The sequence below is a fragment of the Glycine max genome, chromosome 8 (assembly GCF_000004515.6).
Source record: "Glycine max cultivar Williams 82 chromosome 8, Glycine_max_v4.0, whole genome shotgun sequence".
Classification (NCBI taxonomy): Eukaryota; Viridiplantae; Streptophyta; class Magnoliopsida; order Fabales; family Fabaceae; genus Glycine; species Glycine max.
In genome coordinates, this window is record NC_038244.2 from 12,444,869 (window position 1) to 12,457,853 (window position 12,985).

The following is a 12,985-nucleotide window of genomic DNA, read 5'->3' on the forward strand; positions in this document are numbered from 1 at the left end:
AAGATAAAATTAATTGATAAAAGAAGAATTAATGTGATCTTTAATTTTGTAAATAATAGATAAATAAAAATAGGCAACATCCCATGATATATTTGCTTTTTGTCATTCATTTCTCCGATGCTATTGTTTTTCACATAATGATATTGTTGTATATGTGCTTAAAAAATTTAATTATATATTTACATTAATTATTATATATTTTGCTATAAAAAATTAATCATTATTTATTTTTAAAGTAATTTTTATTTAATATGCTACAAATTATTGTAAAAATATAATCCAGCAAATGCACTCACTCCTTTTAAAAGGTCAGACCAAGTATAGTCGCGATTGTTGTCTCTTCTGATTATTAGAAGGAATCCTACCATCCCCTCACCCATAACAAATGCGAGAGGAGGACCATTCTTAGACAAATTAATAGGTTGGATCTTATAACACACAATTTAATTACGTGGTTTTAGTCCTCTAAGGAAACTTATGATTTAGATAATTCTAAAGAAAATTAAGAGGATTTTTAAATCAATCACTTTTACTTTTTATTTTATCACTCACTTGTGTGAATCATAATTTAAACTTTGTAAGGTTGTAGTTTCCCTAATTATGTGATTAAGTGTTTGACTTAATAATGCAAGAGGACACTAAATTTAAAATTATTTTAGTGGGTTAGATGAGGTTGGGCTTATGATTTAGGGTTCGGCTTTTGCAGAAGACAATTACTTCCTGCACCTCTAATTTTGTTTCCTGCGCCTTTTAAGCTTTTAGAACGCCTAATCCAGAATATAATTTTTACATTCCAGAAAAAAGCCTTTACATTTTAGAAAAGTATTTCTGGAATGCAATTTTACATTCTAGATTAGATGTGGAAAACAATGTGAAAGGTATAGGAAGTAATTGTCTTTGTATAATTGGGATGTGATTAAAGAAAATACATTGTAATTTAGTAAAAGCCCATTTATTTACAACACAAATCCCCTCCCTAAGTGTTTCATACCTTGAAGTCCCTCCCTTTCTCTCTTATTCACATAATCTCATCTAATAAACCCTTTCATGTTATGGGAATGTACAATATGGGAAGGTTTGTATATATGTGTTAAGTGTGAAAATTTTATAGGTATTTTCATGTGACTATAATAGTTATAAAGATGTATTGGTATTACAAATCTATAAGGAAGATAGGTTGTTATAAACACCATAGTATATATAACAAATATAAAAATTTAAAATATTTATTTAATGTTAAGTCTAATTTAAAAATAATAAATAATGAACTTATATAAAATTAAATAAATAATTGTAATAAAAATATATATAATTTGATATTTTTTCATATAATAGATATATTATTACTTTTGTCTTTCATCTCCTTTTTTTATCCCATTGTCTTTATTTCAATATTACAATATTTATAGTATTTAATATATTAAAATAATAAACTATAATATTCATTTAATATTATCTATAACATTAATTATTAAAGTATTTTGGCTTACACATTTGTTTATAACCATTTTGTCCTACATTTGTTATGATAACTGCATACTTTCTCTTCCCTAGTTTTAATATAGTATAAATGATTTATTAGAAAAAAAAAATAGAAAGACGGAAAGAAAAAAATATATTATTTATTTTTCCTATTGAATAAGTATTTTTTTTCATACAATAAATATAAACATACAAATTTGACCATTAATAACATATTAAAAGAGTATCACAAAAATTAACTATATGTTTATTTTTATTGTTTGAAAAAATATATCGAGTAATTATTTATTAAAAAAATATATTTATTTTATAATATTTTTATGATTAATATTGAATAAATATTTCAAAAAAATTATATATTTTTTGTTATAGATAATATAATGTTTAATTATGACTCAAATAAGTTAGTGACTTAGTGAGATAGGCGGTTAAAAAAAAAAGGAGGAAGTTGAGTGATAGGACAATAGCAGCAGTGTGAGACTAGGGCATAAACCAGGGTTACCAGGAAATAGCTAACTAAATAAAACAATGAAAATTAACTAAAATTCATTCATAATAATTCCCCTGTCTATTACAAGAAAACTGATAGCTTAAATAAACAAAAGCATTATCGACCTAACATCTTGAACATCCACGTGGATGGTCCTAATACAAGGAAATGATTCTGAATTTATTTATTTAAAGGCTTGGAACTGGATTCAGTAGTATAGTCATTAAGAAAATAATAATAATAATAATAAAACGTTTTTTTATATGTTTGTTTAAATTTTAAAAACAAATTACTTTTTTAAGAGATAACTTCTATCTACCTAAAAAAATATTTTTCAAGAATCACTTTTTTAAAATAACTGCTTTTAAATTTAAACAAATGAGTCCATTGTACTTGAAACGGATTTTTTTATTTTTTCCTCTCATATCTTCATTTTTGTGTTGTTAACACGACATTTCAATCAACTAAACTAATATGTCAATTATATTAAAAAATAACTAATGTGTTATATATAACAGTAAAATTTGTAATGTATATTTAATATATATATAAGTTTACATAACTAATTTTAATCTAATAATATATTTTTTTGCATATATAAATTTTTATTAAACTTATGATTTTTATTTAAATTTATGTTTTTTATTTAAAATTTATATATGTAAAAAAATATATTATTAGATTAAAATTAATTGTTATACAATTTATTATATAAACTTGTATATGTATTAAATATATATTAGAAATTTTAGTGTTATATATAATAATATTAATTATTTTTTAAACATAATTAATCTATTAATTTAGTTGATTTGAGTATTGTACTAATATCGTAAAGATCACATGTTATCATTCCATAAATCTGATATGAATTGATAATCTATATAAGTGTTATAGATAAGGGTAATGTTAGAATTAAAGAAGAAAAAATGAATGGTATATTAGAGAAGCTTCGGAAAATTGCATGGGATGAATTTGGGAGGAGCCCATTAAATTCAATTATAATTTATTTGTTTGGACTGTCTGCCCTTAAAGGTGGAGTACTTGCTTTCAAGGTCTTTAGGATTGTTTGCCTCTTATCCGTTCTTTACAAATGAGTGTGCAAGTAAGAATAGAAATTCCTAAAGTTTTGTTTACCACACTACCTGTTTTCTTGGTATATTAATACTTAGGCAAAGGATAACTCGTGATCTAAGTATACTAATTAAGAAAATAAAAATATTTTTATTAAAATACATAAAAATATGCTCTCAAAAACTTTAATCAATATCTTTTTCTTTTAATTATTTAATTAGTGTTCAAAGGATAGGTTAGCTGGTTAGCAATGCCCTACTACTTAAACACCCAAACTTTCGTTATTTGGGATATGTTTTGCGCTTACATAAAGACTTATCATTAGTGGGGATATATTTTTCACTTACATTCTTTTATTTTTTCCAACATTATTTTTCAAGATACTACATTAATGGATAACAATAACTAAACCACCTGTTGTCAATGAATTCGGTGATCCATATATGTTAAAAATTTCCTCTCTATTGAAAAAGACCAAGAGAACCAAACATACGTATGCACTTTTATAAACGAAAAACTGATACAGGTTATAAGAACATGGAATAATTTTGATACTCAGGACCCCATTTTCTCTAAAAAGAAACAGAAGGAGAAAACACGTATCTGGGTAGACAAAGGTTTGTACTTAATAAAAACGAAAATCGAGCACTAAAGCCGGCTAGTATTGAAACAATATCCTGCAATTTTTTTTTTGTTTGGTTCAAATATGATGAATGTTTCTGAACATTAGATTGTAAGTAGACTAATTTTGTTTATGGTTGACTCAAAAATTTAAGATACGAAAATCAAACTCAAATTCTCTGTTAAATTAATTATCTCTCCAAATATAAACACAACGAGTTCATATACCACCATGTTATCACTATTGGTTAAATACATGTAAACATTTGTAAACAAACTTCATTAGCATTTCACGTGAACGTTTTTGTTACATATACAACTTTTCCTCTTAAGACCAAACTGAACATAAAACCAACATTACCTTGCACGCCCGCAAAGAACTAAACAACAATTGCATCGTGATTAATTGACGGGTTTCACAATTCAGACATAAATCATGTCATAAAACAACTATGTTTAACACTATGGTTGGGTTCTTCATGCTTTGTTTAAATTAGAGGTGAAATCTAGATAAAACAATAGATAGAATGTGGAAGTAAAAGAGAAATAGAAGGAGAAAAAAAATTGTTTTGGGTATATAGAAATAAAAAGAAATAAAAATAAAAAAAAAGAAGAAAAATCAAGAAAAACTTTCTCTGTAAATGAAAGAGATGATAAAATTAAATACATTTTATTAAAAAAATTATACTGGTTAAAAACTTAAACTTTTTATTCTATTATTTTTTATAAACATAAAAACTATTTATTATTTTTTATATTTTTATATTAAAAAATATTTGATTCTTTAAGAAACTAACAAAAAAAGAATGAAATATTCTCTTCCCTCCCCTTAATTTCACATTAATTAGGGGAGGAGAGTTTTTCTTATTATTTCTCGGACTAAATGTCTCTCGTTTTTATACTTTTAATAACTTATAACTCTAATGATACAAAATATTTCTGTAAAATTAATTTTTCAATACTATTTTTTCTCAATTTTATATAAAAGTAATTGAATTTAACTATGTTGTATATAAAGAAAGTAGCATAACAACAATTTTAAGCTAGGTAAACATTTGTAATTCTACATATTTTTAAAATTACTATTTATATATGTATTATGTATATATTTTATTTTATTATTTTTATATTAAAACTTCCATGAACCAAAAACTAAAAAAAAAATGTTTGATCACACTTTTTCTTTCTTACTTCATATGAATGTGACTGGCTCACAACATTATGATTATATACTACTAAACTCATATATTTAATAATTATAAAGTCAAGTTAACAAAAATTTTCTATTTTTTAAAATATTAATAAAGGAGGCAGTAAAAATATATTAATAAATGAGATGTATACGCGCTAAAAAATATTAATAAATTAATAAGATATATAGCCTATAATTTTTTTAATAAACTCTATTACTTGATATATTCTTTTTAATCATAAATTTATGAAAAATTTACAATTTACATGGTTAATGCTAATACAAAATTACATAATATCATAAGAGCATCATTTAAGATAATTAGTTACGAGAAATGCTAGCGACTCTTTTAAATATTCTATGTTATTTGTTAGAATTTAATGAAAATTATCAATTTTGATAAGTTTTATTTCTTATTTAATATAAATGAGAAGAGAGAAATATTAATTAAAAAATAAAACTTATAAAAATTGATGATTTTTAATAAATTCTAATAAATTATAGAAAAAATATCTAAAAGAAAGTGTCAGAAAAGATGTCATTAGTATTCCTTGTTAGTTATAGTAAATTTTAATTAATAAATATATTTCTTAATAAAAAAGTTTGTTTAGTGAATAATTAAGATTATGTTCAACAACTAGTTCATAATTTTTTATTTGTTAAAAAACACATTTGATTGTTCTATAAACAAGTTTTTTTAGTAATTTCTTGATAACTTTTAATAATGTTTTAAACGCTACTTTAAGTATCATTTTTTAAAAAGTTGACTTCTAATTTTTTATATTTTCATCTATTTTATTCTTAATATATTTATCAAAATTTCTATTTAGCCTTTTGAAATAAAAGATAATTTATTATTTTTTATTCATTTTACACTTTCAGTATTTTAATAATTAGTTTTATCAAACACTTATAATTTAATAAGATAAATTTTCAGCTTTCAACTACTAGTTATTTTTGTCAAATATAGTATAAATAAATTTTTAAGCTAATAAAAAAATTAACAATGATTTGAAATGTCTTACTGAGCATAACATTTAACTTCCGACTAGATTTTTTAACTTTTAATTAATTTTTTAGTTAGTTTTATCAAACATAATCATAATTTAAAATAAACCCAATTGTTATAAGAAAATATACTAAAAATATATATTAAATGCATGATATCCTTATCCCTCATTGTAAATGGAAAAATATTTTTACAAATATAATTTGGTTAAGATAGTACCTCGCACTAATGAAAAAAAATATTTTTATCATTTTTTTAAAATTGGTCATATTACAAGTAATAAAAAAATGTGATAATATTTTTGCAATTATTAAAAGTGTTTTGAAATATTTTTTATAGCCAATTTAAAAACAACTTTTTACATAAATTGTAAATCAAATCGATTTTAAAAAGTGTCTTTTCGAATCAATTCAATTTATAATATATTTTTAAATATGTTATCGCTTATATCTCATTCCGCTTCTATTTCTTGCAATTGACCCATGAGGTTCAGGTCATCAACATAGAAGAAGTGATGTATATGTGTGGCAATGCTGCGTCGTTTTTCTTTGCCATTTGTTGGCAGTTATTAGGAATTGCATGTTTGCAGTCAACTACAACTTCTAATTTTGAGTTTGGCTCTTTATCGTATAAAAATCAATAATAATAATATTGATAATTTATTTGTGCAGTCCATATTTTGTTTTTACTCTAGATAATTGTCAAATTTCTCCATTGAGAAAACCAATAAATATCAATGGCACGCGGTTCCATCAATAAGCAAACAAACAACATGTACAAACAAGAATTAATTAATTGTCATGCGATACAAAACTAAGAAGCTACTAATTCATGAATCACTTCCCACTCAGAATTAGAACATAAACTTGTTTAAGTGCCACAAATTTTCTTTATTAAAAAAAACTAGAGAGAGTCTCAATGTAAAACATGCGAACAATAGATTAAAGAGAACCATATGCAATCAACCACGATATTTATTCAAATGAATCCACTTGTTGTAAAGAGGAACTTATGATACGTATATTTATCTTTTGCGGAGAAAATCATGAACTTTAATGTCTATAAGAAAAAAATATTTTCAAATTAAAATTTTCCCTCTATTTTTTTCACCCTAATAAACATATGGCTAAAATAGTATTGCATTAGATTTTTTTTCCAAATATTTTCAACTATTATATTAGTTTCTTAAATATTTAAATGATATTATATTATCATGAAGTTAATTTTAAAACATTAATTTACTACTAATTTTGTTCATCATCATGTAAAATATCACCATATGAATTCTTATGAGACTAATTCAGTTATGCTCGTGGGTTTAATTTTCACTTATTTATATATCTACGTTATAAAAAAAGAAGAGTGCTAGTAGTCCATTATTTTTAATATATTTTTTTATTGCCTAAATTTTATTAGAAATTACATAACCATAAATAGAACTCATTAAATAAGAAGTGAGAGACACCAAATTTTTTTTTTTTCCAATAAATTTCATCAATAATAAAGAGCATGTTAGAAAGTACTCCTATATTAGCATTTCTTTATTTTTAAATGTAATTGAAATATTTCATTCAATCATAAAAGCTCCAAACATAAAATTAAAAAAATATACAATTTAATTAATTTATATTATAATATAAAAATGTCATATGTATTTTGTTATATTATTTAAAATAAATTATATAGTAAAAAGGCTTGTGCATCGTAATGATACTGCTATATTTATTAAAAATTAAAAATTTAGAAATATCAATTAATTTATTTTTGGAGGGGAAATTCTTAGAAGAATAATTTGCAATAATGACACACTTATAACTTCAAATAAACATTATTATTGCAAGAAAATATATTAAAAAATATAATCTAATGCAATCTCAAAATAAATTCATGATATCCTTATCCTAACCTTTGAATTGAAAAATATTTTTACAAACATAATTTGGTTAACATAGTACATTAAATTTGATCATTAAAGTATATGATGAATAATTAATAATCAATTATATGCCAATATGGCATCATCCAAAGTAAAGAGTTGAACATTGTTCTTCTACAATTGAAAGAAGTGAAGTTCTGAATCTTGATAAATGGATTTGTTAGCATTTGTGTTTGCTAGATAGTTTCTTTTCTCTTTTTGGTTGTTTGACCCTGGATTAATAATAATTTATTAATTTGTTCTATATCTATTATAACTTTTGTTGTTCTAAATGAATGCTAAATTATTTCACTAACTAAATCCAAGGAAAGGTCAATGGCACACAGTTCAATCAACAAGCAAACAAACAACATACAGACACAATTAACAAGATGTCCTACGATACAAACTATGAAGCTACTTCCTACTGATTCTTAAACCAGTTTCCACCCACTTTCATAACACAACCTTAGATAAGTTAGTTAATAAAGTTTAAACAAGTTGAAAATATCATTATAACAAATGAGTTTTAATGAAGATACTCGTATAAGATTTTGATTGGATAATCATTATAAATTAAAATTGAATTCAATGGTCATGTATTATTATTATTATAAAAAAATACAATGTCAATGAATAAAAAATTACAATATCAATGAATCAAAAATTACAATAAATATAATTTTTAAAATAATTATTATAGAAATCAATAAAATTATGATACACTATTATTTCTATGCCTATTTAGATGGCAACATAAATTAATTTTATATTATTATTGTATAACTTATTTTCTCATTAAAATTAACTTACGTTTAAGTTTAAATTAGTTTTCACAAAATTAAAATGAGAAAGTTTCATGAGACATGTTTATTTTTTTTCTTATTTTTTATTTTCTTCTTTTAAAAATATTTATAGATAAATTTATCCAATAAACTATAATTGATGTTGTTTAACCTTTAAAAATATAGTTTGAGTCAAAATATATATTCTTGTCTCAATAAAGAGATAAGATAGAACTTTCTAAAAGTAAGTTAAAATGGCAGTAAAAACAATAAGTCAAAATTTTAAGTTAAATTTCATAATTAAAGTAAAAATTGGTAAATATTCTCAATTGTGATGCTAATACTGAAGAGTCTAAATTATATTCTTAGATAATTACGCAATTGGACATAATCGTTCAAAAATTACTTGAGTTTGATAAATTTTGATGACATATTAATTATACCTTTTTAGATGAATTTTGACTTAGTTAGGTCTAGTGGAGGATTAAGACTTAAAAAAAACAAACAGAAATGCTCTCATATATAAAGCTACGCTGTGCAACACAGCCGTAGACACAAGGCATGATCAACCACGATGACGCAACAAGAATCAACCATGTCACTAATATTCTTACAACTACTTTTACTCTTGTCATGCCTAACACTGAACAATAGTATTGCAGAATCAACCACCATCATCAATGTGTGGCCCAAACCAAGGAACCTTACATGGTCCCCACCATACCAAACCACCCTCCTCTCCTCCACATTCACCATCACCACCACCACCAACCACCACAACAAGCATCTCTCCATCGCCATCCGCCGCTACCAGAACCTCATCAAATCCGAGCACCACCACCCACTTGTCCCACAAGCAGTCAACATCTCCAACAAATACCTCCCACCACTGCAGACTCTCAAGGTCACAGTGGTGGACACTGCTGCAGAACTCGTCCACGCCGTGGACGAGTCCTACACTCTCTCCATCCTCCCTTCCTCATGTGCTACCCTCACTGCAAAGACTGTATGGGGTGCCATGCGAGGCTTGGAAACATTCTCCCAGCTCGCATGGGGCCACCCCACGCAGGTTCCAGTGGGCGTGCACGTGTGTGACTCCCCACTCTATGCCCACCGCGGTGTCATGGTGGACACCGCGAGGAACTATTATCCCGTGAAGGACTTGATGAGGACAGTGAAAGCCTTGAGCATGAACAAGCTCAACGTGCTTCACTTGCACCTCACGGATGCAGAATCTTTCCCTTTGGTGCTTCCTTCGGAACCTGCCTTGGCTGAAAAGGGGGCTTATGCCCCTCACATGGTCTACTCACCCAAGGATGTCAAAAAACTTGTAGAATTTGGTCTTGATCATGGGGTTCGGATAATACCTGAGATTGACACACCTGGTTAGTTCAATTTCTTTTACTTTTGGAGTTTTTTTTTTTTTTGTGGCTTTCTCCTTATTATGGCAGAAGTTTAATTAGAAGATTTTCTAACTTGAACAATATTGCTGATCGATTAATTGCCTGATTTCCTCTGTGTATGTTTGTCATTTCAAGGAATCAAACAAGGTGGTCTGTAAATAACAGTAATTGGACTAACATGGTGTGCTATGATTGTCAAATTAAGCACTTGAAGTGTACTTAGGGGTTCAATTTCTATGTCCGTGTATATGGAAGATCATATGTAGGAAGAGGTTAATCCCTTAAATAAATTTCTGTACCTTGAGATATTTGTCTCTGGCTCTCTGGGTAGGGATATTCTTGGTAAACTGAGAAGAATAACAGTAATTAATTGACTAATTAATCAACTTTAATTTTCTTGCTGCACCTATATATTCTTGAGACTGCCAAATTTTAACATTGGAAATGTCATATTCAAATCTTCTCGTGTCTATCTCTGCACCAATTCAACGTCTAATTATTTTTCTAGAAGCAGAGAGATAAACATTAAACATGAGCTTTGAACATGAGAAGATTCATTTCACTTGTTTCATTTTCGTTAATTTACTGACTTCTTTTTCATCAAAACCATGCTTCCACTATGTCCGGGCTTACTTTTTGACCTTGTGGTGTTTGTGTTATGTGTTTGTCAAAAGTACATGCAAAGTTACTTAGTATTTATTTTCCTTGAGAGAGTGTCAGACAACTAATAGTTGAGACTTGAGAGACATACACTTAAACCATATAATGATATATCATCAATGTATTACCTCAACTTTACCGGATTTTGATGATACCAAAAATTTATGCATCTCATTCCAGGTCATACACTTCCTTTGTAACCCAAAAAAACAAGTTTAAAAGTTTAGAAGCTCAAGCTCTTCTTCATTCTGCGCCACAATGCAACTTTGGTTACTAATATGTCTGAACTGTTATCATAAATTAGATCTCTAGTACAAAAAACAATGGAATCCTACCATTGTGCCGAACGAAATGAACCAAATTTCTGAGTTTATGTCTGAATGGGGATCGAACTTAGAAGACGCCTATTACTGGTGTGATCTTTAGTTTCATTGTTGATAAGGCAGGAACTATGAAACTGTTTGTGAGTTCTCGTAGTTAATCTTTTTTTATTTCTTCCCCTTCTATATCAAAATAAAGAAGACTTCAAATTTCCTTTTACTATTTTTTTTCAAAATAACATAATCCAGCATTACAATGTGATGCTTTTATGAATAGTCATTAAAATAAAGTGTTTATTGGCAAAGTATAAAGGAACTCAGGCAACAGCTAACCACAAGAATGTTAATTTTCTGGTAAGTAATTGGTGATTAAATCAAAGTCTACATTGGCAGAGCATAAAGGATCTTGAACTGCATCTTACCATTAGAATGTCAAATTCTTTGAAGTTACCACCTCACACATAAACAGAAAACTGAATTTTGTAACCGTAAGGCTGGTTAACAAGTTAACTGGTCTACATTGTTTCTGCAGTGATACTATATTTTGATTGAAAACCATACTTTTCTTTTCCTCTATCACATAATTTAGCTTAACAAGATAGTAGTTCTGAGAAGACTTAAATATGTTTTTCATATATTTTAATATACTCTTTTTTCAGTTTACTACCTAAAAAACTACTTTTTTATTTTTTTTATTTTACTACTTTATATTTCCTAACTTTTGTTTTTGGTACCTGTTGTTAGTCCCAATCCATTAAGTGATGGCATGACAAGTTAACTAAGTGTTACATCATCGGTTAAGTGATGATGCGACAGGCTAACCAAGTATCACGTCATCACTTAACGGACTTAGACTAACGGCAAGTGCCAAAAGTAAAACTTTGAAAATGTCTGAGAATTATGCTAATCACTGATTGACATGAACTACATATCTGCAGGACACACAGCATCTTGGGCATTAGCCCACCCTGACATTGTAACATGTGCCAACATGTTCTGGTGGCCAGCCGGAAGGGATTGGCCACATAGGTTTGCTTCACAACCAGGAACAGGACATTTGAACCCCTTAAACCCCAAGACTTACCAAGTCCTAAAGAATGTCATACACGACATAACCACATTGTTCCCAGAACCATTTTTCCACTCTGGTACTGATGAAATAGTACCAGGCTGCTGGAAAACTGACCCTGCAATTCAGAAATACCTATCAAATGGTGGAACCCTCAACCAACTTCTCGAGAAGTATATCAACAACACCCTCCCTTTCATTGTGTCCCTCAACCACACCGTTGTCTTCTGGGAAGATGTTTTACTGGACAACATAGTCCATGTGCCATCTGCAATCCTTCCCAAGGAGCATGTGATTCTGCAGACATGGCACAATGGACATAACCACACTAAGAAGATAGTTTCTGCCGGATACCGAACCATCGTGTCATCGGCGGAATTCTATTATCTGGATTGTGGACATGGCTCCTATGTTGGCAACAACAGTGCATATGACAATCAAGATGGTGACATGGGCAATGGCGGCTCTTGGTGTGCACCTTTCAAGACATGGCAGACCATATACAACTATGACATAGCATATGGGTTGAGTGAGGGGGAAGCAAAGTTGGTTTTGGGAGGAGAGGTGGCACTTTGGTCAGAACAATCTGATCCAACTGTTTTGGATGCAAGAATTTGGCCAAGAGCTTCTGCACTGGCTGAGTCAATGTGGTCAGGAAATAGAGATGAAAAGGGTGTGAAGAGATATGCAGAGGCCACAGATAGATTGAATGAATGGAGAAGCAGAATGGTAAGCAGAGGAATAGGTGCCGAGCCCATTCAGCCATTTTATTGTGTTAAGAATCCTGGCATGTGTAACACAGTGCATCCAGTCTAGTTGCATTCTTCCTTTGTCACAATAAAAAATAAGGTTGAATTAAAAGTTTAGTAACCAAAATAAGGTTAAGTTTTTTTTTAAAAAAAAAAAACTAATATCGTCTTTTGTTTTAATTTCTACATGAAAAAAAGTCTAAATTTTGGTTCTTA

The 12,985-nt window shown here is 27.8% G+C and overlaps 1 protein-coding gene across 1 annotated transcript; it reads left to right on the top strand.

Moving 5' to 3' along the window:
* The first annotated feature begins 9,094 nt into the window (after window positions 1–9,094).
* Window positions 9,095–12,985, top strand: LOC100785536 (beta-hexosaminidase 2). The gene is made up of 2 exons (XM_003531414.5): window positions 9,095–9,953; window positions 11,890–12,985. Exons 1-2 carry the CDS (start codon window positions 9,143–9,145, stop codon window positions 12,834–12,836), a joined length of 1,758 nt encoding a protein of 585 aa, XP_003531462.1. The 5' UTR covers window positions 9,095–9,142; the 3' UTR covers window positions 12,837–12,985.

Coding starts and splice junctions, on each gene's coding strand:
- LOC100785536 (XM_003531414.5), top strand. CDS start 9,143: ATGACGCAACAAGAATCAACCATGTCACTAATATTCTTACAACTACTT. Junction 9,954..11,889: donor ACCTGAGATTGACACACCTG/GTTAGTTCAATT, acceptor ACATATCTGCAG/GACACACAGCATCTTGGGCA.